Source organism: Pocillopora verrucosa, chromosome 4 (assembly GCF_036669915.1).
Source record: "Pocillopora verrucosa isolate sample1 chromosome 4, ASM3666991v2, whole genome shotgun sequence".
In the NCBI taxonomy this organism is placed as follows: Eukaryota; Metazoa; Cnidaria; class Anthozoa; order Scleractinia; family Pocilloporidae; genus Pocillopora; species Pocillopora verrucosa.
Window position 1 is genome coordinate 6,055,565 of NC_089315.1, and position 25,765 is coordinate 6,081,329.

Genomic DNA, 25,765 nt, shown 5'->3' on the forward strand with positions numbered 1-25,765 from the left:
CCGCGGTCATTTTCTCGAATTTTTTGTTCCAAGATGCGGAAACTGTGAGCTTCGAGGAACAGATAATATCCAAGGACAAATATCCGTTCATATTTTCGCGCAAAATAGACGCTATTGCGTTTTTTTTCCTAGAATATTCTGTAACCCTCGTGAAAAATGTTAATGAACAGCTTACTGAATTGAACACTCGATGAAAACCTCTGCGTCGTTTAAAGAAAACACAGCATTTTCCAGCGCAGTCATGACTCGTCTGGCGTGAAGATACAGAGATCGAGAGTTGATTACGGCTTCAAGTTTTCAAACTCGTAAAGGCGGGAAATATGTCTTGAATTCTTGGGTTGAACTCAAAAAGTCTGAAACAAAATCATTCATGATCATCGTTATCAATTCTGAATAGTTGAAATTCGATTCACGTTTACTTTGGATAATAAATTTTACTCCCATTTTGCCAGTTATACAAAGAAATCAAGACACTGAGCAATACCCACAACAAGACACAGCTACAGTGTTGTGAGTCTCCATCCTCATCTTCAATAGAACTATGCTATCACGAAGGTAGTGCGCGTGCGTTTGCATTTTAAAGTCACTTTAGCACAAAATAATGACCCGATTGGCGAGAATACAGGCTAAACACCCAACAGCGCTGGTGCTTTTTGTGTTTTGGCGTTTGCTCGCTAAAAAGCCCTAGAAAAAGTTTTCACTGTCTATTAAATTATTGATTGTTTTCATTTCTCGGGTTCTTCTTTAAAACCGGAACTTAGCGACTTGTTCAAGTACTGCTCTTATTTAAGAGTGCTTATTTAACTCAGATCGAGATGCCACTATATTTTTCGACTATATCAACTCTAGGCACCCTAACATCAAGTTCACTATGGAAAAGCAGGTTAATCACAAATTACCCTTTTTAGATGTCCTGATTGACAACTATGACCCCAGTTCCTCTCTAACTAGGATTTACCGCAAGAAAACTTTCACTGGGTTACTAACTAATTATTTCAGCTTCACCTCGTACTCTTACAAAGTGGGTGTCATTAAGACACACGTCGATAGGGCCTACAAGATTAATAGCACCTGGTCAGGGTTTCACGAGGACATTAACAAACTCACTGATATTCTAAAAAAGAATCTTTTCCCTGCTCATTTAATTAATCGAGAAGATTATAAACCGTTTCATTACTGGGACTCAAAACAATCATCATCCCCGGGGTTCCCCTCCTACCACTTCACCTACGTTCTACTTTAAGCTACCCTACATAGGCCACTTTTCTGCTATCACTCAAAAAAAGATCCGCCATTTATGAAGCGCTATTGCAATGACTTGGATATGAAACTGGTTTTCTCTTCCTTCAAAATCGGTAACTTGTTTGGTGTGAAAGACCCTGTCCCTGACGGGCTCCGTTCACGAGTGGTCTATAAGTATGTGCTGGTGTAATGCCTGTTACGTCGGTGTAACCTGCCGGAATTTTTCCACACGTGCTAGAGAGCACTTAGTAAGTGACAGGGCCTCTTACATTTTCAGGCATTTGAAAGATCCTCCGCACTGTCGCGCTCTGTGTTCAGCAGATAACTTCCATGTTTTAGATCACGCCTCCACCGGTTTTCAGCTTAAGATAAAAGAGGCTATTCATATTCAAAGAGAACAATCATCTTTGAATCAACAATTACACCACGTAAATCTAAAACTATCTTTTTAATTCTCACACTTGCATGCTTTACCTCTCTTCTTGTTGTCACTAGCCATCTTAATTAGCATTGTTTGACTTACTATATAATTCGACTTTCAACGCTTTGTACAGTAATTAACTGAAGATGACAGAAGTTTCTGTCGAAACATGTTTTACAAACTCAAAAGTTTTGTCGCCTTCTTTAAATTCTTGACTTGCCTGCTAATATCAAGACCCTTTAAAGTAAATGATGTGTGCTGATGCAATTCCACAACAAACTTGTAATCTTTAAAACTCTCTTTCCCTCTGTTTTAAACAATCAAAACTAAGATTAGAAAGACCACAGAGGCTTCTTTACATTAACTGTATGAATAAATTTCTAGGAAGTAGAAATTGAGGGAAAGCAAATTGAGCAGCAATGTTTTTTTTTGTGTGTGTGTCCCTCCAAACAATGATTCATTTAATCTGTTAGGTGCAGCTAAGTTTAATTCTTGAAAATGTTTTGTCTTTTCTTTGCACACTATATTGTACTCACTGACAAGGGTTTTAAGGTTCTTCTTTTTTCCTTTTCTCTCAGGTAATGTATACAATCAACTATCTTGTAAGCGGACACCCTCGGCAATTGAAAAAAGTGTCCGTTGGTAGAATTGTCCGCCTATGTGAATCATGCGAGTGGACACTTGAGAAAAATAGAGTAGAAGTGCTTACGGGGAAGTGTTTAAGTCAAACGAATGGATAGGTTGCTTTTCTACGGACAAATGGAGACTTGACAAAACCGATCCCCACTGTTCTATTGTACTGTCAAAGGTTTTTTTCGTTGTTGATTTGCAAATTAAAGACATATTTCACAACTAAGAGTCAATCACTTTGCATGGGGTGTCCGCCTACGAGAGTGCGTAAACAAAAGAAAAAAATTCAAATTTCGCTCTCAATAGTGTCCGCTGCCGCTTACGAGAGAATGTCCGCTTACAGTAATGTGTACATACAGAGTTTGATTGGGAGGCACAACGGAGATTGAAGTCTGTACATATATATATTGCATGATCTCCACCGATATAAATTGCAGTCCTCCATCATTGTAAACTGCAGAAATTGTAGAAAACTTTAATTACAATAATGTCTCCACTGCAACCTTAGAGGTATCCATATTTCATAAAGTAGGAGCAGAATATTTGGCTAATTTAAAGACAAATTTAGAACGAATAGGTTACTCTTTCGAACTTCCAAATGCAATTAAGAGTAAATTTTTTTGGCATATATATCTCTTTTTTTGCAGAGATTAAATTTACACGGTTTCTGAAGCTAGCTTCTCCTTTGAAAAAAAAACTTACTTTTGCGTCCTTTTAGCTTTCTTCAGGAGCACATTTGTGGCACATTGAGTCCCAATCTCTCTCTCTCTCTCTCTCTTGCAGTTCATAACTTCAAATAATCCACGATGAAAATAAATAGTACAGACTGAAGATCTTATCCGAATGACCAGGAACATTAACCTCGGTCGTTTTCTTTTCGTATGAGGAGTGTCCGCTTTGGTGATCACGCACATATTCAGTGGCTCTGTTCCAACTGGAATCGGTTATATCTTATCACTGTTAATCTTCAATAAATTGGAAGAAAGAAACAATTGTGAAAATTAGAAATCAGTACCCTTTAATTCATCACAATTTTAGCCATAGATTTCCTATAAATGCTGAATACATCGGTGATAGTCTAGATAGACGATGTTTCGTCATTTATACACGTCCACTGTGTTTCAGGATACACCATGTGTGATTTTGGATAAAATTAGATTTAGGTGGTAATGCTGCTATTGATATCGAATTCGAAATATAGGAAACGTTTGAGAAAATAAATACGTATGAGGTGACAAACATTGAATCGTAAAGTAATTGTGGGAACTTTTTGCCCATAACACTAGTTTTCTGCTCCTTCCGCGTAAAAATTAAATCGTGCTGCTACTCTCTCATAACTAATACTGTAGTTTCTTTTACCATGTTGTAACCTGAGGGTCCAGTGTTGTACGCCAAAGTCTTTCTCCTCTCGCGTCAACTAATCTAACAAACAGTTCACACCAGCCTAAGGTTGTTTAGAGTTGTGAGTTTTTGATATCTTGGTGAAGTGAAGAGTCGAAGTGTGATCATTTCGCAGCAGTTTTACCATAAAGGTTTTTGACAAAACTCTTGGAACTCTCATCTTGGCTGTTAGGGACTGCACGATATTTGTAATTGTATTCTACGAGCAATGATTGAGGCAGCCAAGAAACGCAATAGTACCATGAAAGATTTCGTAAGTCCGTACTCAGTTTCTCAGTTTTATAAACTAAAACATCACCGTTGAAAATTCAAAAATGATCAGATCGGCTAAGCTGCGCATGACAGTGAAAAAGATTGTTGGAATTCAAGTAGCTTTTATTCAAAAGCGCGAAATGTATGCGTACACCAATGAACGCTCATTATTCCCTATTCTACCCCTGCAACACCTCTTTGCTTTTCTTTGACATTTGCATATGAGATGAATATTTCTCTACCTTGGCCTGCATAGATGACACATTTTTTTACTAAAGAAAGCTTCATTTGAATAACGCGCCGATCACACACATTAGATTTTTCTGCAAATAAAATTCTTGTTTTTTTTCTTGTACGAGTCCGTGAGAGGCCATTGTAAAGCAATCAATGTCATTTACATTGTTACATCTAACCGCAATCGAAGAAAAAAGTTATTTCTTCGGTTCTTTTTTTACAGTTTGTTGATTTAAACGGTAAAAAAATTTATTTTCAGAGACGATGACATTTTCAAAGTTTCTATGTTATGCTGACCACATTTACTTGAAATTTTACCAGGAAAAATTTTATTTTTTAATTTCTTAGCACGCGCGGGCGAGAAGCCATGATGAAGTGATTTTGAATATGGCATATCAGCAACCACTGAAAAAATTATATCTTTATGTCATTCATTTTAGATTGTTTACTGGAAAATTTCATATAATAGGGCATAGTCTAATTAATAATGACAAGAAACTACATTAATGTATCAGGAAAATACCGTTTAGTCACAAGATGCAAATCAAGGATAACCTCTGAAAGCAAAGCAACGGATATTCAACATAGCAGTCGAGGCAGAAAGTAAATAAAGCTTGCTAATCTTTTCAACCTTCACTAAAAGAGCAATCCTTGGGGAAAAAAAAGATTATCGATCAAAATGTTTTAAGCAAAATGATGATTTTCGCAATTTTTTTACCAGAATTAGCAGAACCAGCCCTTGAATTGCAAGAAACTCGGTAACTCAATAGTGCCCAGTTCATGCTCTCGTTCGGCAAGCGTCCACCATTTTATTATTTGGTAAAATTCTAAAGGCGGCCAAGGACGAGAAAGCAATTCTATCAAGGAAAGGCGCTGAGGCACAACGCTTCTAAACTATGACAGGCCTAAATGCTTGCTCTCCTTCTCTCTCTCGTTCATGATTAAAAAGAACCCCCCTCCCTCTTGAACCCGGACCTTTACATTTCGGGCTCCGATGCTCTAAAACTGAGGTCACGTGGCTCATGTGCCTATAACTACAATCAGCAATGTCGGAAGCGTCATGTATGTCAGCAGGAAGGGAAAAAGGGTAAATTTTGAGTTTTGTCGTCAAAAAGAGACCTTCCGGTACCCAACTCCTGCTTGTGTAGGTGTATGCATTTGCTTTGTCTCTGCTGAGAATGCCGTGCACAAAAGTTTTCTTCCACTATCTTAACAACACTAATAAAACCCATAAATCTATTCAAAAATCAAAAAGCTCCAAACCGACTATTGCGAGGATGGGAGGAGTTTGGGAAGACCCATTTAGATTCCAAATAAGGGCGCGTGATTTGTAATGATAAGATTGCTCTATCGTCAATTCTGTACTGTTCCCTTCCTTGACAAAAAAACAAAGATCGATTATTTAAAAAAGTATTTTAATGCATTTAAAATTAATGTCGAAGCACGAATGCTTAGAAAATACAGTCATTTATTTACATAAGGCAAGCACGCCCTTTTGAAAAAGAAAAACCTTAAACATCACAATTGCATGTAAATTTTTCAATGATGATGAAAAATAAATATCTTATATCATCACACTTCACTCAGTTTGCCAATATAGTTCTCCCACAAAACATTAACCATTGCAGTGAAGGATTGAAACTGTATTTGGTGATCTGTGTGCAGAGAGGTTCCGCGTAGAATGGTCAACCTCAGCCCCAGTACTGGTGCGGTTGAACTGTGGATCTCCACTCGTTTCAAAACGTTTCTCCATCCCAGAGGTGTTCACCCTGCGATTAAATGTAAGAAACACTTTCATTACTAAATAACCCATTGAAAGATAACAGGCTAAAGGTTTGGGAACGTGAAGAAACAGCACATAAGATTTTAGTTTTTGCACAGTGAGAATTCCGTTATCATCACGTTAGTGTTAATTATGGGATCTCTGAGGATCCTAGACCTATTTTCAAAATTTAATGTCATTTTTTTCAAATTTTCTTGTTTTTACTTATCTTGGTGATAAAACTGCCAAGGAATATCCTCGTGAATGAAAATTCTGGCTTAAAGACCTATTTTGAAATTAATATCGGTCAATTTTTTAAAATTTGCTTTTTTTACTTATCTCGGTGATAAAACTGTCGAGGAATATTCACGCGAAAGAAAAGGCTGGCTAAAAGGGATCTCTATTCGCTGGCGAAAATCTTCTTTACGCTCTGTTTGACCATCAACCCCCTTCATCAACACCAAGCCTTCTTCATGCGGGGAAATCTTCGAGTTAGCAACAATGAAAGGCGACAAAAAAGATAAATTCTAAAACAGTTATGACGGGAGTTATAGCTCTACCTAAAAACCATGTTGTTATATCTTAGAAACGATAAAACATTACTGACCATTTATGCTTAGTGTCTCCCTGACAATTTCCATCGTCAAAAAATGTTATTTTGTATGGAGCAGCTTTTACTCTCTTGGTCTCCAGGGTGCTAAACGTTCTTTCCTGTAAATGGTATGGAAAAAAAAAATTAATTACACGCCTAAAACTGCGCATGTCAAAATTTTAGCATGTCAATTAATTCCAAAAGTGCAGAAGGTTAAAGGTGACAGCACAAAATCATATGATTTCCGTATTCATCATCTTGCGCTTTCGCTTTACTCTCGCAGTTTGCAAGGAAAATATCTCACCTCACACGGTGACTCAGAAGGTTTGTTTTCGAACCCATTGTGCAATAACTCAGTCCTGAACTGCCTACTATTCTCCCTTGTCATCTTGGCCATCTCACGTTCTGCTGAGCCAATTGTCAACAGGAGCGGGCTCTCCTTTTCATTTTCCACGTACGGTGTTTCCTCTAATAGGTTAAGTTCATGTAATAATTTTCCTTGAAAGGCTGCTAGGTTTTCCTCTTGCTCTGCCTCTTTATCTTCAAGTGCAGGTAAAGGAGCTGCAGCCCGCTGAAGGTCTATCTTCGTGTCCCAGAGTTGTTTACCTTCGGTATTCAATTCTTTCAAACCAGAGTTCACTTTCGCGTGTGATGCTTTCTGTTCTTTTTCTGCGAAGAATTTCTCGTTTTCCAGACGTGCTGTAGCAGTTAACAATGCTCTTTGAAATTTTTCCTTCTCGCTTCTGGCACATTCAAATTGAGTTGACAAGCGTCTCAATTCGTTTTGCATCTCTTCCGCATCTAGTGTTGCACAAGTCTTAAGGTTTACACATTGTTCATTTTGCTTCTCGACGATGGATGTAGCAACATCTAACTCTTTTTTCACTTCTTCAAGGTTGGCCTCAATACTAGTTATCTCTAAGCCTTTGTCCTTGTTTGCTTGAGTCAACTCTTTGCTCCTTAGACATAATTCGGCTCCCAAGGTTGTGAGAAGCGAACATTTCAATTGCAAGGTTTCATTTGCGTCATCAAGGCCGACTTCTCTTTCTTTTAGGTATTTATGCGTTTTTTGAAGATCTTCTTGCAGTTGTTTGGTAGTTGTTTCTAGCGCTCTTACTCTGCCATCCTTTTCTCCAAGACGCTGTTTGAGATCGACATTTTCAAATTGACTGTCTTCAAGCTGCCGTCGCATGGACGAGAATTCCTTATCACTGTAGTTAAGGTTACTCCTCAAATCATCCCTTGATTTTTCTAACACACGTCCTGTATTGGTTTCTTTTCCTTTCACTTCCTCTTGTCTACGCACCAAGTTCTTCAGCCTTTTTCCCACGTGTGCCATTATCGAACCCTTCTCCTGTGCATCTCTCTTAGTCCCTTTTTGAACGAGATTCAGTCGATTAGCGGTACCCTTTCTAGCCTTAATCTTCCTCTTGAAACACTTTTTGTCTGGCTTTTCGAGTGCCATTTGTTGAGTTAACTCTTTGATCTCCTCATGAGCCTCCTCCAATGACCTTTCTTTCTCTCTAAGAGACCTTGGAGTGTTCTCTCGTAGATCATCCATCTCTTGTAACTGCTCCTCTAGTTTTTCAATTTTCTCAGTCATTTCTTTTTCGGCATAGGAGTTACTCTCATACACTTCGAGAGCCCTTCTTAGAGTTTCCTTATCCGACTTTTCCCGTTCCAGCTGTTCAGTTAGCAAATCGATAGTGTTGTTAGCTTCCATTAGCGACCTCTTGCTGTTGTTTAGAGAAGTAAGAGTGGCATTTGGCAGGTCATCCCTCTCGCTTAGCTGATTCTCTAGGTGTCCAATTCTCTTGTGAAGCTCTTTCGCTCTATGAGAACCACACTCTTTAGCTTCCATAGCCTTTTTCAAAAGCTCTTTTTCTGAACTTTCTGGTCTCACTTCAAGCACCAAGGCATCATCTGAAGTGTTTCTTTTTATGTCCTCCATTCTTTGTGACTGAGCCTCAAGTTCTTTGATTTTTTCAGACTGCACTTCGAGGCGGTCCCTGTCACATCTTTCCTGCTCTTCGATTAGATTTTTGATCGTTTCGTCTTGTTTCTTTATAATGCGATTGGCCTCTTCCACTTCTTTCTCTTTGTTGTTCAAAGACGCCTTCGCCGCCTCGGTTAAATTTTTCAACTGATGCTTGTTAAATTCCACTTTTTCTTTTAGTTCAATTAACTGGACATCCTTTTCGTATACCTTTGAAACTCTTGCGGTTAAAGAGCAGTTCTCTCTCCTTAACCTTGTTATATGATCTTCAAGTTTTCTTGTAATCCACGATTTTTCACACGTTATCTCACACAGCTGGTTATCTTCTCCTGATTCCTTTGATAGTTCGGAGGACAATGTGGACTTTTCTTTTTGTAACTTTGCAATTTCATCTTGAAGATCGCTAATAGATGTTTCACGGTTTCGTTCATGAAACTGCGTCTTCGTCGTCGTTTTTTCGTTATTAAGAATCTCCATTTCTCTTTTCATGCTCTGTGCAGTATTTGTAAAGCTAGAGCGTTCTGCTTTAAACGCGTCCACTTGGCTCTCTAAGAGAACTATTCGCTGTTCTTTCAATTCCAGGGATCCGTTTAGTAACTCTACTTCCTCTCGTAAATGTCCGCATCCACCGCGATTGTGTTCCATCCAATACTCTCTCTTCATTTCCTGCATCATTATCGTCAGCTCATCAACCTCAAATGTCAGATCTTCATTTTTTTCTTGACTGTTCTTTAAGCTTTCCTCCAAGTAACCAACACTATTCAGTAATTCTTTTCTTTCTGCTTGAAAAGCGTCAATTTGACTCTCTAAAACAACAACTCGCTGTTTCTTCAATTCCAGGGATCCGTTTAGTAACTCTACTTCCTCTCGTAGATGTCCGCATCCACCGCGACTGTGTTCCATCCAATACTCTCTCTTCATTTCCTGCATCATTATCGTCAGTTCATCAACCTCAAACGTCAGATCTTCATTTTTTTCTTGACTGTTCTTTAAGCTTTCCTCTAAGTAACCAACACTATTTAATAATTCTTTTCTTTCTGCTTGAAAAGCGTCAATTTGGCTCTCCAACAGAACAACTCGCTGTTCCTTCAATTCCAAGGATCCGTTTAGTAACTCTACTTCCTCGCGTAGATGTCCGCATCCACCGCGACTGTGTTCCATCCAATACTCTCTCCTCATTTCCTGCATCATTATCGTCAGCTCATCAACCTCAAACGTCAGAATTTCATTCCTTTCCTGACTGTTCTTTAAGCTTTCTTGCATGTAATCGACATCATCCCATAGATCTCCTATATCTGCCATAACCTTTTCCACGTGTTCGTTTCCTTGTTTCCATTTTTGCTCCTTGCTCTGGAGATCACGTTTTAAATTTGCCAGTTCTCTTTCTTTGTATTCTTCCTTAAACTGCAGTCGCTTTACTTCAACTTTGCTCTCATCCAAGTCAGCCTGCAAAGTTTCTATCTTCTTTCGGTACGTTTCAAGTTCCTCGGTCATGACGCTAATCTGCGTTTCGAGCTCAGTGTTTTCCCTTTTAAGTTGTTCAAATTCCATCTCGATGTTTTCTTTGTGGAGCTTTGGTTCTTCTTCTGGAAACTTTTCTTCCGATTGCGATGCATACTCTTTCTTATTTTCAGGTTTAGCAGTTTCCAAAGCCTTGGACAACTCTTGTGGGAATAAATATCCAGAAATGTTTATGACTGCTGGAACTGAACGCTTGTATCTTGTTAAGTCGCTGCATTCATCGACATCCATTTTGCTATCTGAATCAAACTCTGTTTCATGTTTGTCATTTTGTGCCGCGCTCCTGACGGCGTTGTCATCTTTCATGATGTTATCGTCTATTTCATCTCTCTCTCTGCGGAAAATGAATTCATATCGATCAACTACATCGATGTCTCTGTTGGTAAACTCCACCACTGAACTTGCTCATTAGGTTACATAATAACTTTCATCAAAAAAGTCGTTGACTCCGGAAATCACCTCTGTAAGAAATTTAAAACTGAGCAAAAACCTTTACGAATTGAAAACTCTGGGATCGCTTAATCTTAATCTTAATAAGATCTCCGGCAGTAAGCCTGATACCTTGGGAAAATAGAGCTTAAATCACTTTTAAGCTTACTGGCCTCAGAGATAAAATTGCTACAGTACTTACAGTAAAATTCACTGATTTTAAATTGAAAAAAAGTGTGACCGCTCACCTGTACTCCTTTCTTAGCCATGCGAGCACATTGGGAATTGCCTTCTCGTCTGTGGATTTTGACTGACGTTCAAAGTCGTAGCTAAACCCACTGTCACTGAAATCTGTTTCAGTTCCCATATGGAGCTCTTCCTCATGAACAGGTGCAACGTTACACTCAAAATCTGGCGTGACTTCTACAGTTCTGACTAAGGATGATACTTCATTAGCCGAGCGTTCTTCTCGTGGTTCTTTCTCATCGTTACAGATCTGTGTAATTAAGAATAAAAGGCGTTGTTTTCGTTGGAGTTGTTGAGTTTCTGGATATCACTATGATAGGGAAAACGGGCAAAAACGAAGCTAGAAATTATGATCTACACGAGTGATAAGCCGTAATTAGGATACACGATTCTGTTTACGACTCAGTAGCTTTTCCTCTCAGAAACTTGATTTCTGGATTCACATTAGGATGGGAAACAAAGGCCAATCACGACACTAAGTTCCAGATCCTCTTACGATATTTGTCCATAAAGCACTTTTCCCGCAGTCTTGCTTTAAATAATATACCTTATTCAGATTAACCTGTTTCGGCTCTGTCTCAATGGGTGAAGGTTGTCGTGGTACACGTCGCCTGACCTTTGGCTTGGTTTTCTTAGCGCGAATATAACTGCCATATTTAGCTGTAGTTGAAGTAACGGAGATTGCCCTCTTCTTGCCGTGTTTTTCTTGAGTTTCTTGCAGGTTTATACCTGTGACTAAATCAAAATTATCAATTAGTTCCCTCCTTAGAAAAATCAGAGACTATCATACAATTTCCTTTAAAAAAGCCGTGAAGTTATTACTGCACAAACTTGCCTCTAGTTTGTGTAAATGAGCATCAATTAAGTAACTGGTTTGAAATCAATGAGATATCAGGTGACTTAAGCGGCCTACAACCGCCCCTCTGCAGTTGCGGGTCAAAATCTCAACGACTTGGGAAAGAATTTTATCCAGGAAACCGAAGTGAAAACAAATCAATGAAAATAACAGAATATGCATGAAATCAAGAGCTTAATAAATAAATAAATAGAATTGTGGTGATAACTGATGAACATTGGTAACATTCTTTTCTACAATGAAGAAGGACATAAGTTGAAAGCAAATTCTTAGTCATCAGGTTTAATATATCGAAGAACATTGGAATAAAGTCAGTCTTCTTCAGCCCTGTATAAAATGGTTACCGCAAGCATTTAATTCAATTTATCTCAAAGGCTGCTCATCTTACCTACGGCGTATATTATGATACAGTCGATTTAGTAATCGCAGCCGTTCACCTGAAACCGTTTTCTAAGATTCCTTCAGTTTTTTTATGCAATACTTGAATGGAAAAGTGAAGCGAGCTAAATGCTGAGAAACATACCTGAATTTTTTCCAAGGAACTTTTCTCCTCGAGTTGTTTTGACATTCTTGGATAGATTGACTTTAACTTTGACTTTGTTCTTCCTATCATCCATCGGAATCGGAATCCGCGATGGCCGCTTGTTTTGAAGATTGCTTAATAAAATTCTCTCCAGCTGCGCTTTGTTATAGGCTCCGTTCTCGGACGAAGGTCTTCTGTTATCCTCTCTGCTTAGGCGAGTCACTCTGACTGGTATTCTTGATTTTTGTAGCAGAGGAGGAACTTGATTTTGGTTGCTTTTCTTTTCGGGGTGAAGCCATGAAGCCATCGCGTCTCACCCGCGGTTTTCTCTCGCTCGATGCAAACTCCTACTCAAGAAGAGTGTTTTGTTTTTTTACTTTTTTGTTGCGTTTTGTCTTCTACGATATTTGATTTTTTTTGTTTCTTTTAGATAGTTTTCCCAAATAAGATTGTGAAATAATCCAACTTTCCAAAGCTTCGAATCTCGATACTGACCGCACCGATAGCTGAAGCAAATGATTTTGTTTTGAGACAAAATCCATGGAAACCATCTCTTACGAGTTTTTCGTCATGTAGAGCTAGAAAACCTTCGATAGCTCGTGCACGGTGAACTTTACAGAAATCTGGTTATTAATGTAATAAACACTAAAATTTTGCCAAGATTTCTAACTGTGAAAACTTCGAAAGTTTTTTCCCTTCGAAAGGTAGCAGGTTAACATACAAATTCCAAGCAAAAATATGAAATCGACTTGCAACCATTTTCCACATCACTAGCTGCGCTAAAAAACGGGAAACAAGTGTGCTGGCGAAAAATCTGAACTTTTGTAATAACTAAATAAAGCTCCGTGGTTTTCTTGGATTAGGATAACTGTACCTTTGCAGATTTTTTTATTTTTCCTACTCAGCTGCGTATAGATCCATTGAAGTGATGGAGAGGTTTCCCGTTTCATTCATCCAAAGATAACGGTTTGACGCTCTCAGTTATTTAAAACGAGCTTCTTACTTCCTACTCAGGTCTAATGTAAAGCAACCAGACTCCATGTTCTATTTAAGAGTTCTATCGTGTTCTGATCATTTAAATAGGAGGAATGGCGGTGTAAGGGACCGATATTCATCGTTGACCGACGAACGCGACCAGTCCACTGAACACACCGCTTTGTCACGCTTTTTTTGGCGAAAAAATCCAGCATTTCCGTTTGATCATCTGAAAAAATGTTTAACGCTGCATCAAGAGTCTTCATAACTTTGCGAGGAGGGCTGTTACCAGGAGCAATCTCTTCAAACCCTTCAATCCTCGCAGGTTTCAATCTTCCATTCGTGTCGGCCCCGGTGTCTTTCAATCTAAACAATCTTGAAAGACAAAGGCTCAACTTTCCCTTCCATCTTTTAAGCTGTTGACATTAACCTTAACTCTTGGAGTAACTACCTTCAGCATTTCAGACTTTTTATGGATGAATGTTACTTTTATCCTGGTGGCGAATTTCAACCCGGTCAAAAGACAAGTGCTCATTTAACAAATCAGAGAAGAGGAAAAGGAAAGGTATTCGATAAATCAAGAGAGATTGTCTTGGTGTTGATTGGCAGTAAGAAGAGCATATCAAAAGTTAATATAAGCAGACTTCAATTCTGTCGTAAAACGACCGTAGGTACAACATAAACAACAACATCACGAAGAACTTTCTACCATGTGGCAAAGAAAAGTTTATTGGAAAATACAAAGACAACGGCTATTTACAGTTAATTCTGAGAAGACTAACATCTTAACTTTTTTGGGGATCATGTGGACTGATTTTTTCTTTTGTACACCTTCTTGTAGTCATCTTCTGCTTGTCTTTTGTGTACTGATGTACAACACTGAAAAGGGAACACAGAACATCAGTAACGGACCTATTACTTAACCCTCTAACTTCTACGAGTGACCAAGGCAGAATTTCTCCTTACAACATTAAAACAATATCCTGCAGAGAAGTGATGAGAATAAAGAAAAATGTCAATTAAGGGATTATTCATTGATCAAATACCAAATTCTCTGAACTAACATCATAATAATTGAAGAGCACATAGTAAGGAGAGTTACCAATGAGATCTTGGGAGTGAGAGGGTTAAATGGTTATGGTGTGAAAGCCCACACTTACTAAAGTATCTGGTATAAACAAACTATGAACTATAACTGCTAAAAGAATGGGGGAAGAAGAACAAAAGGAAAAGCAGACAGATACAAAAAAGCAAAACACAAAGTAGTGTTAAGCTAAACTTTACAATTTTTTAAATAAACATACAGTGATAGCTGGTTTGATTGTTTCGGTTGTTGTTGTTTCCTTTGAAAAATGGAAGTGGTCTATTGTACAATTATTATCTCTTGTTACAATCTTTACTTTCAATATTAAGTAGTGTCCTTTAAACAAACTTGTACTCCACTCACACCAGCAAAACATGCTTGACTGAATGAAAATCAGAAACAAAGGACTGGAAAACTGAATTTTCCATACTCAAGTTAAACTTTTATTTTAAATAAGCTAAATTTGAAGTTTTTGCTGCTTCTAGCAAGAACAAAATTTCAGACTTGCTTTAACCCTTTGGCTCCTAAAAGTGACCAGCATATAATTGCTTATGTTACACCTCTGAATCACACATTTAGGTCACTCAAATAAAGGAAATGATCACCAATTAAAAAAACTCTTAAAACAAATTCTCCTTATAAGCACTTTAGGATATGTATCTAAAACTACAGAGGACAGTATAGAGAATATGCAGATTAATGTCAGGGTGTAAAGGGTTAATATGACCGCTTTTAAACATGTTTGAGCTTTGGTGTGTAATGGGGTATAACATCCTTACAACTACATACCATTGTTCCCTCTCAAAAAAGCATCACCATATTTGTTTTTCAACTGAAAAAACAATGCACACATAAAATTACTTGGCATGCTGCACAACAAAAAATATCAGTTGAAACTAAGCAGTAGTTTGTTTATCAACTTGTCTATAGACATTTCTTCACACATAATATTTCCTCCTAACTCAAACAATTCCTTTTTTTTCACTCTTTAACTTCCAAGATCTGATTGTTAATTTTCCCCTCTAGCTGCCACACACTTTCTTGTAAATTTAGTTTACAATTAATAATTTGGTGTAAGAATGTAGATCAAAATGACAACTTCTACCACTGATTATTGATAAATATTCTCATTATCTGTTTGCTGGATAATGTATGGTTATGAAAAGGAGAAGTTATAAGACTGTTAATTACTTCTTGGTACATTCACTCTCCCTTCTTATTGAAAAACCAATTGGAGAAAGGATGCCTCAACAAGCCACAGGTTTCAAATTCATTTTATTCAGTAATGTTTTGAAAGTGCCATTGTACTGACTGAGTTGGTTCTCATTCACATTTCACCCTTTCACCACTAGCTCTATGGGAAAACACTACAAATTGTTCGACTTTGAGAAGTCTTGATGCAGATTGAGTTGGAGGCCAATAAGAGCTGGGCAAATTTTTTCTTGTTGCCAGCCATAGGGGATCATGACAAAAACTTATTAGGACAAGAAGACAGACATGAAGCTAAATAGGGGGTGGGGGGGGGGGGTGTGAGTGCAGGCAGAAGGATGAGGTAGAGGAAGTCCCTTAGGATTTAACATCGAAAAATAGCTTGATAATAATTTTAATTAAGTGAAGGAGAATTCTGGAGAACAAGTGTGATCTCAGGAAGGGTCCTAAAGCTTATCCTCCTGACTTACAATTATCAGATTGCCAATAACTTTGTTTGAACCTACTTTTGGATGTCCCTTACAATACTGATTTAAAGCAGCACAAACCATGTTAACTCTTATACCCCTTAGAGAGACCAGAACCTAATTTCTCCCTACAATATCAGCCCTGAATCAAACATTAAGGTCATGAGAATAAAGGAAATGATCAACAACGAAAGAACTCTTAACTGTTAAACAAATTCTCCTTTTCAGAACCTTAAGAAAATGTATTGAGCACAGTATGGAGAAAATGTGTACTGATATTAAGGTATAAAGGATTAAATCAATTGGGCCATCACACCCACCATGGTATCATCTCTATAACCCTTCTCCATGTAACTGTTTTATGTATAGTATTTTCTTTTTTTTTTCTTTTTGTTTTTTGTTTTTGCATTTTGATAGTTATTTTGGTAATCATGCTATAATTTCTATAAAATAATATAATGATATCAAGGATATGTGCTACTTTTTCAAAAGGATTACAAGTCCTCTACTCTAAAACATGATCAACTGGTTTAATACAAAAATGTGTAGAATTTCATTTAATTTCACCATTATAGAAGAAATATGAGACACTTTTGGACACAATTGTAAATAACAACAATTACTACCTTTTTAAGTAATTACCCTCACAGCACAAAACTACTTATTCATTAAGACATGCATGATCTTTTAACATGCCACGTTTTAAAACTGACCATTTTAAGAACACTTTTATTATCTCTTCATGTCTTAAAGTAACTAATTTATAGTTTAGGGTTTTAGAATTTTGCAGCTTGTATTATGATATCATACCTTTTTTTAGCAGCTTATCACCTGTATTTAAGATTGATTAGTTAATAACTAGATTTTTATAAATTATTCAATTTTTGTTATGTAAATATGCAATTCAGTTTTTGAACTGCTATGGATTTATGAATTAATAGACTTCAAACTTCAAACATTGATATGAACTAAAACAGTTCGTGGACTACAGCCACACTTATCTTGAAAAAGAGAACTTGTGTATGTAAATGAAACTTTGCTTACCTGCCCATTAGCATACTCCTCTGTTTGCTCTAGAGCAATGTTCATGTAACCATCGAGACAGGCCAGCACTCCTGCAAGAAATCACAGAGAGTGATATTTATGTGTCTATCTGCAAACATACAACTTTAATTTACATAACAAGCTATAAAGGGAGGCAGTAAATAGAGCATAAAAATTTTTAAAAAAACAAAAGAGATGAAAGACATTCTTGCATTTCAAAAACTTTTCCAAACTCACATTCGAAACCATAGCAATACTGTATTACGGTAAAATGGTGGATTTTACAAAAAGTTGAAAACTTGTACAGTTTTCTGCTCACATCAACACATATCAAGTATCCCTGGTTTTCATCTAACATCATAAAGATCCAAGATAATGAGGGCTATTACTGCAGATTTACCTCCAAAAGAACAAAAATCTCCTAAACATTTACCTTTTAGAAAGAGATTTCAGCATTGTGCATTCTCTATTTCAAAAATTGATCGCACCTTTTTCAATTTTATGAGTTTTCATTATTAGAGTGACATAGAAATAGCTGCCTGAAAAGCTGCTTTGTATGGAAAACTGAATTTTATTGTGTGACATTTTGTTCCCTAAGCATTAAGATAAATGTGTTCAGATAAATGTTTGTGGGTTCAATGGGGATAAACAATCATTTTCGTGGCCAAAAAAAGACAACAAAAGTTTGCATTACAAATGTACTTCATGGCCACCATGTGGCATTTGGATGAGCACCAACATAGCATCTCCATATTGAGCTCAGTCTATAAAATTATGTCAGACATTTGGGCAAGTAACTCAGCACCTGAAAACCCTACATTCCTGAAACTTGGACAAGTTGCATATCAATATTTTACGACAGCTCACTCTTGGCATCAGGCATTCGATACTTTTGAATTGAGATTTCAATTGCATGACAGTGAAAACCACCAATAGACATTAACCCTTTAACTCCCAAGATCTAATTGTTAATTAAATAATTCTCCCCTCTAGCTGCTACACATTTCCTTGTAAATTAGTTATGAGAACTTGGTGCTACAGTAGCTCAAGATAACAGCTTCTACCCAATAAGTTTGAATATTCTCATTACCTGTTTGCTGAATAATGTATGGATATTGTAGGGAGAAGTTTCATGTTAATCACTTCTGGGAGTTAAATGGTTGAGTCAATGAAAGGCTCCTTGGAGCTACAGTACACTCACATATGCATTAACTGCACAGATGAATTTCATATGCTCAGACACAGGGTAGTCAGATGCATATGTACAATTTTTTTGTGTGCATGGTCGAAAAAAATGTGCGACTCATGTACCTTTGTTATAATTCAGTGCTACAAGTTTCCTTTGTATTATATTTTTGTGTGAAACAAAGAACTTTTAGGTTTGAAAAAGCAGCAAGTAGACAACAAAAAATTTACATAATGAAGAAAGCTATCATGTTACACTCTTGCATGTCATGTCACTGTACCTCATGCCATTTCTTGATTATTCAACTAGATGATGAGAATTTTAACCATATGCCATCTCCAATATTTTGTGACATGCCCTTAACCACCTTCTGATTACTATGTAAGTTTAAAAGTATTTGCAAAGCTAAAAGTAAAAATATGCCTCTGCTTGTAACAATATCTTAAAGATGAGGCTTCAAGACAACTTTTATTTAAAAGCCAGTTAAATTGATGGCTGAACAGTAAAAAAATGTGGAGAATGATGGCCAAATTTAAGCTTGCTGAGCAAGCAAACAAACTTAACTGTACATTAATATCTGGGACCACATTTAGTATCTGGGCAACCGAGCTCGATTCATGTTCACCGTACTCGAATAGCAATTCGAGTACCATTTCAAACCAACCTCGGTTCAACGAGCTCGAAATGCAGTCAATTCTATTCGAGCTCGATTCAACTATATCGTGCTCGATTAAAAAGACGAGCTCGACGAACTCAATCTGCTCTTATCGACCTCAGTTTATCGAGCTCGGTTTGCCACGTATTCTATCGAGCACGGTTTGCCTCGCATTCTATGGATCACTCACGGTTTCTGGGAAACCACTCGATTTGGATCACTCACGGTTTCTGGGAAACCACTCGATTTTAAATCGTCACGATTTATAAGTCACTCGATAAACGATTTTCAACGAGACTCGTTTGTTCGAGAGAATCGAAACGAGTCAAAGCGAGGCTCGTTTCACGAAACGAGACTCGTTTGACACAACGAGACTCATTTGACGAAACGAGACTCATTTGACGAAACGAGACTCGTTTGACGAAACGAGATTCGTTCGGCAAACGTCGGCTCTCGGCGCATGCGTAGATGTCTAATTTTTTTTCCCAAGGTTGTTGTAGGGAAGGTTAGCGCTGAGATATTCGTACAATACGTTAAGGTAAGTTCTATTTTCTACATCGCCCAGAATTCAGCGACATATCCGGGACTTTCATTGAGACGCTGGCGCTAAATTTAAAAACTAATTAGAAAATGATTGTCAAACAATAAAGGAAAAGGGCTGAAAATGTCGAGGAAGGCTTACGTTCTCTTCATTTACGGATGAACTACTTTTCAAATGCTACTTTTACCATATGGCTTTTAAAGAAGAAAGTTCAATTGAATAGTGTATCATTCTCACTTTGTTCTTGCGCTTTCAGAAGAGGTCGCTAATTTGCCTTGAAAATTGACTATGTTAGCATCCTGCTTGTATGAGAAGTCGATCTCAGCGCACTTTCAGGCGTAATTTATCTTCACTCAATTGCTAGATTTCTCTTTTACCATATGGTTATTTTTATTTGACATTCTAGAAAGCGTCATAGAAATTTTCAAGGGATTCCAAACTTTGGAAGTAGTCGCAAAACGCGAATTTCGAAAACGTTTGCTAAGCATCGTAGTGTTCTATCCAAATTTGTCCTTTGGAGACCCCCACGAGAATACAAGTGACCTATTTTAAACTTCCCGCGAGAATATCAAGGTATGTTAAGCTCCGCCTCCGCAAACAATCGCCCACACGCCGCCTAATTAGTATTGAAATTGTGGTGGTAACTAGACAATGCTTAAAAAACTGTAAAAGCTTTTAAGATATGATCGCTGAGATCGCTGCAGAAATATTCAGCAATCGTTACTATCATATGGAAACCACACTCCTATTATTGTCGCAAGATAGACTCTAGTTCTATCTCAACGATCGTCGCACTCACAAGCCGGTTGTCGGAAGCATCGCTCATATTTTTCTCTACCGATTGAAGCGATTTTAACGAAGTAGATTCTTCATGATACTTTTTTTCTAAATTTTTCTTTTTTCTATTTTCTATTTTCATGATACTAATTTTTATAATTCCGATAACATTTTGACCAACGGGAGTCTGTCAGTCCATATAAGAATTCGCTGCAAACGAATTTGCTAAACGCTTTGTTAAGAGCGTGGCTATTGTTAATTATTGCTATTGTTCACTTTATGTCACCTTGGGATTTACTTTACGCATCCAACCGTTTGATTGACAGCAGCTGAAATCTGCAAAGAGACTCATGTATTCCCAAAGCTTTACCTGCTGACCAATCACAACCGACTAGTTCAGGATATGCAAACTATTATGCTGCCCGCTGATTGATTGGGCACTGCAAGTACATGTCGCGAAAGACAATAGCATTCTGGGCGATGATGTCTTGGTATGGTAAACGGGTAGGGAAGGCCTTAACCAATATTATTATATGGCTGGTAGCATATATTTCAGCACATAGAAAAAAGCATTGAATATGTGTATCGAATAAAGTTCAAAGCTTCCAGGCCCAATACTAAAGTTACTTCATTCCTCCACAACGAGGGATGGCAGAAATTATAACCATCTCAAAGATATAAATTTTGAAAAATAAAGGTCAAATGTTCCTGAAACTTCATGTGTCAATGCAAGGAATATTTTATCATACTGTGCTGTTTTAGTTTTTTTTTCTTTAATGAAGACTGTATTTATAGGATATTCGATCTTAAAGACATGAATGATAATTTCTTTCTTAAAATGAGTTTTTCCTCGTAAACCATCTTTTTATCTCAGGGATATCATCAAAATAAATACAAATTAAAATGAGAAATCTAACTTCGCTACAAAAAAATGTTCTTACATGTTAATGTTTCAGAAAATTTTCCAGATTATTACAGAGATGAGATTGCTTCGGTTGGTCTTGGATCACCAATCTTTCTATCACGACGCAGAAAAAAGGATAGTTTTAGAAAGAGAGCTTTGATTTATAAAATGATTTTGTTAGAGTTTTTAAGAAAGAAATAATGAGGGGAATATATTTGGTTAATGACCATGATGACCAAAACAAAAATTGTTATTATCTGTAGCATATTTATTATAGCTCAATGATCTCTTTGCCTCTGGAAAATGTTGTCAAAGATTGTTTGCTAATGCAGTCTGCAATCCACAGTCAGAAAACTGATTTGTCCAGCACAGTCTATTTTAGACTATCAATTTTAGTAAAACACTTTCAATTAAGTTTTTTTAGATCTTGTTGCCAATTGTGTACTTTGAGTAATATTTTAAAGAGTTTTTATGAATAAGACCATATCAGCTTGGGTGGAATTTGTTTGATTAAATGCTGCTTCTTAAACTTAGCAAGCTTTGAATTTACCTTTGCTTTATGGTTAAATTTACTCTCGTCACATTTCACAACAGCCACTCCTCCGACCGGAAACGGGAGAAATGGATTTGTCGCCAAGTCCACGGAACAAATATCCTCTAAGGCACGGAATACTTTGCAAACCAGGTTGTTGGCGATGGCCAACATCCGCGACGTCTTCTTGCGGCTCAGGTCCACCGACCAGAAGTATATTAGCATAATGAGCTTTCCTAGAGGTAGCTTCGGAAACTTGGCAAAGAAAGAATTTGTCCTAATGCTTCGTTTCATCTTGCAAGTATAACATCTCCTAAACAAAGGGTGAGACAAGATGAGACGACCGTTTTAAACATTTGCCGGGATTCGTTAATATCCGAGCTGTCTCGGGAAAAAAAAAGGAAAACGAAATGGAAAATGAAGAAGTGACAAGGGAATCATACTTCCTTTCGAACTACACTTAATTTACATTTTATTAATTGAAAACGGGGCGTCAACCGTGGCCCACCTGCGCGGTGCCTGTCGTTCACGGGGAACAAATTACGAGCAGATGATCACTAAAGCGCTTATGTTGAGACTGTTTTGGTTTTCGTTTCGTTTTGTTTCTTTTTTGTGTGTTTGTTTTATTTTCCTAAATCAAACATATCAAGTTGGAGATTAAATAAGATTGATTTTAACTGACCATAATTATGGTTATATTGCTGAGCTTCTTAGTCGCATTTTAGAGGATAATGTTCTCTCGCGTAAAAGTCTCCATCGACTTCGCCAAAATTAATTTTTTACCGGAATACTACAAAACGAAGACTAAAATATTTGAGGCCTCAACACTTGATCTATAATTACTTTCATGCGAAATCTAGTAGACAAATTCTCCTCCCTACCATCGAAATCCGTCCACGTGGGCATCGGTTCGTTGAACCATTATCATGTCTTGGTTGCACACGCCGCAGTGCAATGGATTGGCCAATAATCCCCGGTTTTGAAACCATCGGATTATCCTTGAAGGGTTCGCGCGCTTTAAATTACTAAAATAGAGGAGATCCATGTTGCACACGAAATAACAAAATCAATGAGCCAAGGAGCGCGATAACAGACTATCAACCGCTATATTCGAAAATGTCTACTACACCTTTGTTTGTCGTCATTGGTCGATTTGGTGCACTGTCATTCGTGCGTTTCGCTCCTTATTATTTTTCCGACTAGTACATGTTGTTTCCGCTTAAGTCCTCTTTGTTGTTGACCGGCTGTTATGTTGTCAACCGCTATCCCTATTGATGTTATTGGATGGAGTCTAATATGGATGGCTTCCTTGACCCTACGGGTCAATAACCTTAACCTGGTTCCAAACAAGAACGTGTCCTGTTTCATTAACGTGTTGTGTATCTTCTGAGTTTTGAGTGTGAGCAAGCCGCGTCTCTTTTAAGTGCTCTTTATGGCTCAGTTATTGCTCTTCCTGTTTTCCCTTCCTCGATACGTCATTAAATTGTGACGCCAGAGGTTTCATTACCACTAATGCATACAGAAAGGATACTCGCACAGGCCAATACTTGGCCTTTGACCCACATCATCCTTAGTCAGTAAAGCGTGTTTTTGTCTAGTGTCTACACGATAATTTTGTTCTGACATAAGCGAAAGCGGGTCTGCCACAGCAATTACATTAAGAGGGTTGTTATTATCTCCCCATAAGATTTCCCCCATGCTACCATGACTAATTTTGGTTAGTCAGCCAGTATATTTGAACGACTTTTATTAATATTCAAGATTCATTTGACACATGATAAATATCATTGGACTGCATTTCTATGAATTCCCATTCCAGTCATTAACTGTGGAAGAGAAACAAATACAAAGAGTGAGGTGCGAAGTTTGAGGGAAAGTCAATTTCAGATGACAGGGGTGGGTAATAGGAAGATGAACCACTCTTAACAGTAAAAAAAAGCCTTTTAGATGGATGATGTGACTTCCAACAGACAAGGAGGAACTCTAGGTCGAGAATGATAAATAAGTTAAACCCAGAAATGGCAGTGATTATGACCATGGCAAGGAAGAGAAATATAACCCATGGATAGGAAATTGTAAACTAAATTAAGTGCCAAAAATCAACTAACTTGTAAGAGACAGGGCTGACAACTTGGCATTTAGTATTCTGGTAATCTTTTTGTGGAGGAAAGGTGGGGGATGTTACTTTAAAGTTCAAATGTGAGACAAAAATCATTCACACCTACCACTTCTATTCATGCACAGCTTCATTGTTACACAGCACAAATCCATCACTTGTCCTTAGACAGTTCTACTAGGAAAAAAGGAGGAAAAACAAGTGGGAGTATGTCTTTCTCGTGACAGAAAGACATACTCCCACTATAACTAACCCTATTTCAGAATTGTTGGTGAAAATAATTTTTTATTATAGCAATACAAAAATAATTCACATATTTTGTGGTTTAAAACTAACACTTCTGACTAAATTGATCAATCAATTTCATTTTCTTCCTTTGCACTTTACTCTGATAAGTAGAGAAAAATAAGATTGAGACAGTGCTCTAAGTCTTAAGCCAGACTTATTCCCAGTGAGCCAACCAGACTTTTTCTCAGCGAGCCAACCAGACTTGTTCTCAGCGAGCCAACTAGACCTATTCTCAGCGAGCCAACCAGAATTGTTCTCAGCGAGCCAACCAGACCTTTTCTCAGCGAGCCAACCAGACCTATTCTCAGCGAGCCAACCAGACATATTCCCAGCGAGCCAACCAGACCTATTCTCAGCGAGTCAACCAGACCTATTCTCAGCGAGTCAACCAGACCTTTTCTCAGCGAGCCAACCAGACCTATTCTCAGCGAGTCAACCAGACTTATTCTCAGTGAGCCAGACTTAGAGTCCAGTATCTTCATTGAGTCAAAGCCCATTATCCTCAGCGAGTCAAAGTCCAATATCCTCAGCAAGTCAAAGTCCAGTATCCTCTGCGAGTCAGAGTCTGAAATCCTCAGCAAGTCAAAGACCAGTATCCTCAGCAGGTCAAAGTCCAGTATCCTCAGCGAGTCAAAGCCCAGTATCCTCAGCAAGTCAAAGTCCAGTATCCTCAGCAAGTCAAAAACCAGTATCCTCAGCGAGTCAAAGTCCAGTATCCTCAGCAAGTCAAAGACCAGTATCCTCAGCAAGTCAAAGCCTGGTGTCCTCAGCAAGTCCAAGACCAGTATCCTCAGAGAGTCAGAGAGCAAGCATGTTGAGCGAGTCTAGGCCTAGAATTCTCTGCAAGTGATAGCCTTGGATTTGCAGAAAATTTAATTCCAATATACCCTACGAGTCTTAGTATTATAAGCAAGTTTAATTCTTGACACAAATTACTGGACACACATACTAACCTTTGCAATCAAGCTCCAGGGGAATTGTTTGAATTTCTGCAAAAGAACAAATATGTTAGCCAAAACACTGTTACCAATGAAACATGAAAAAGTCTATAAGATAGTGAAAAGGAACCTTTGAGTGCTGTAGAATTTTTTAAATATCACCCTCAACTTTAATCAAGTGGAAACCATTTCAATAAGTTGATTCTGTCTGTTTTACTTGCCTTTCATAACTTGTAGCTGTTGAGGATGGGGTGCATAAATACTCCTTTTCTGAATTTTAACCTTTATTCCAATGTTTCCCATCAGCTGAGATAGCCATATCATGATAGATAGTCTTCTTCCTATTTAAAAATGTATAAATTAATTATTAACAGATTTCCACCAAAGCTTGTGATAATTCCACTATTTAATTGCTTTGGCACTCAGTGAATTGGTGAATTACCTGGTTTCTGAAAGTAATACATTTTTTATTTAGCCCAGCCATCTCCTTACTCTCCCAGGCTGGTGTGCTAAATTGAAAATCCTCTCCCACAAGCTTAATTTTCAAGCTCTTTTCCTCAATAACTTGGTTATGCAATATGGTTTTACTATAAGTCTCAAAAAATTCTGTGCCTTTTCTCCTGAGTGAATAAATACAAAATGGAAAATACAGAACATATCTAAACTTCTTGGCTCTTTTAAAATTCCTTATAATGCATGAGATAAATGAATGAAAATCCAACAGAATCATAACCACCATGCATTGTGGCTAATGTGGCATTACATTTCAATGTTTCTTTCCTTTTACTTCATCTGGTAATTTGTCTTTCACAACATAAAATTCAGTTTCTTTGACCAGAACTTTTTCAAATGAGTGTTTAATAACACTTTTCTAACTAGAACTTTTCGTAGACTGACTTACTCATCCAATTGGGTCTAACAAAACGATAAAGTTCACTGGCTGA

The 25,765-nt window shown here is 37.6% G+C and overlaps 1 protein-coding gene, 1 long non-coding RNA gene and 1 other non-coding gene across 3 annotated transcripts; all 3 read right to left on the minus strand.

Moving 5' to 3' along the window:
- Positions 1-5,705: 5,705 nt before the first annotated feature.
- On the minus strand, positions 5,706-10,079 carry LOC131769915 (myosin-10). Its single transcript, XM_066165697.1, has 3 exons — positions 6,839-10,079; positions 6,550-6,653; positions 5,706-5,949 (listed from the first exon to the last, which is right to left on the minus strand). Exons 1-3 carry the CDS (start codon positions 10,022-10,024, stop codon positions 5,796-5,798), a joined length of 3,444 nt encoding a protein of 1,147 aa, XP_066021794.1. The 5' UTR covers positions 10,025-10,079; the 3' UTR covers positions 5,706-5,795.
- Positions 10,080-13,788: 3,709 nt separating this feature from the next.
- Positions 13,789-16,976, minus strand: LOC131769908 (uncharacterized). The gene is made up of 3 exons (XR_010717267.1): positions 16,885-16,976; positions 14,954-14,996; positions 13,789-13,959 (listed from the first exon to the last, which is right to left on the minus strand). It is a non-coding gene; the product is annotated as an uncharacterized protein (transcript).
- Positions 16,977-23,219: 6,243 nt separating this feature from the next.
- On the minus strand, positions 23,220-24,874 carry LOC136280541 (uncharacterized). Its single transcript, XR_010717284.1, has 3 exons — positions 24,837-24,874; positions 23,705-23,772; positions 23,220-23,305 (listed from the first exon to the last, which is right to left on the minus strand). It is a non-coding gene; the product is annotated as an uncharacterized lncRNA (long non-coding RNA).
- Between the last annotated feature and the right edge of the window lie 891 nt (positions 24,875-25,765).

Bases quoted from the DNA above. Each gene is read 5' to 3' on its own strand.
- LOC131769915 (XM_066165697.1), bottom strand. From the start codon at position 10,024: ATGACCGAGGAACTTGAAACGTACCGAAAGAAGATAGAAACTTTGCAG. The intron at 6,654-6,838 runs GTGAGATATTTT...TACCATTTACAG, and splicing joins CTTCTGAGTCACCGTGTGAG to GAAAGAACGTTTAGCACCCT. The intron at 5,950-6,549 runs GTCAGTAATGTT...ATTTAATCGCAG, and splicing joins GGAGACACTAAGCATAAATG to GGTGAACACCTCTGGGATGG.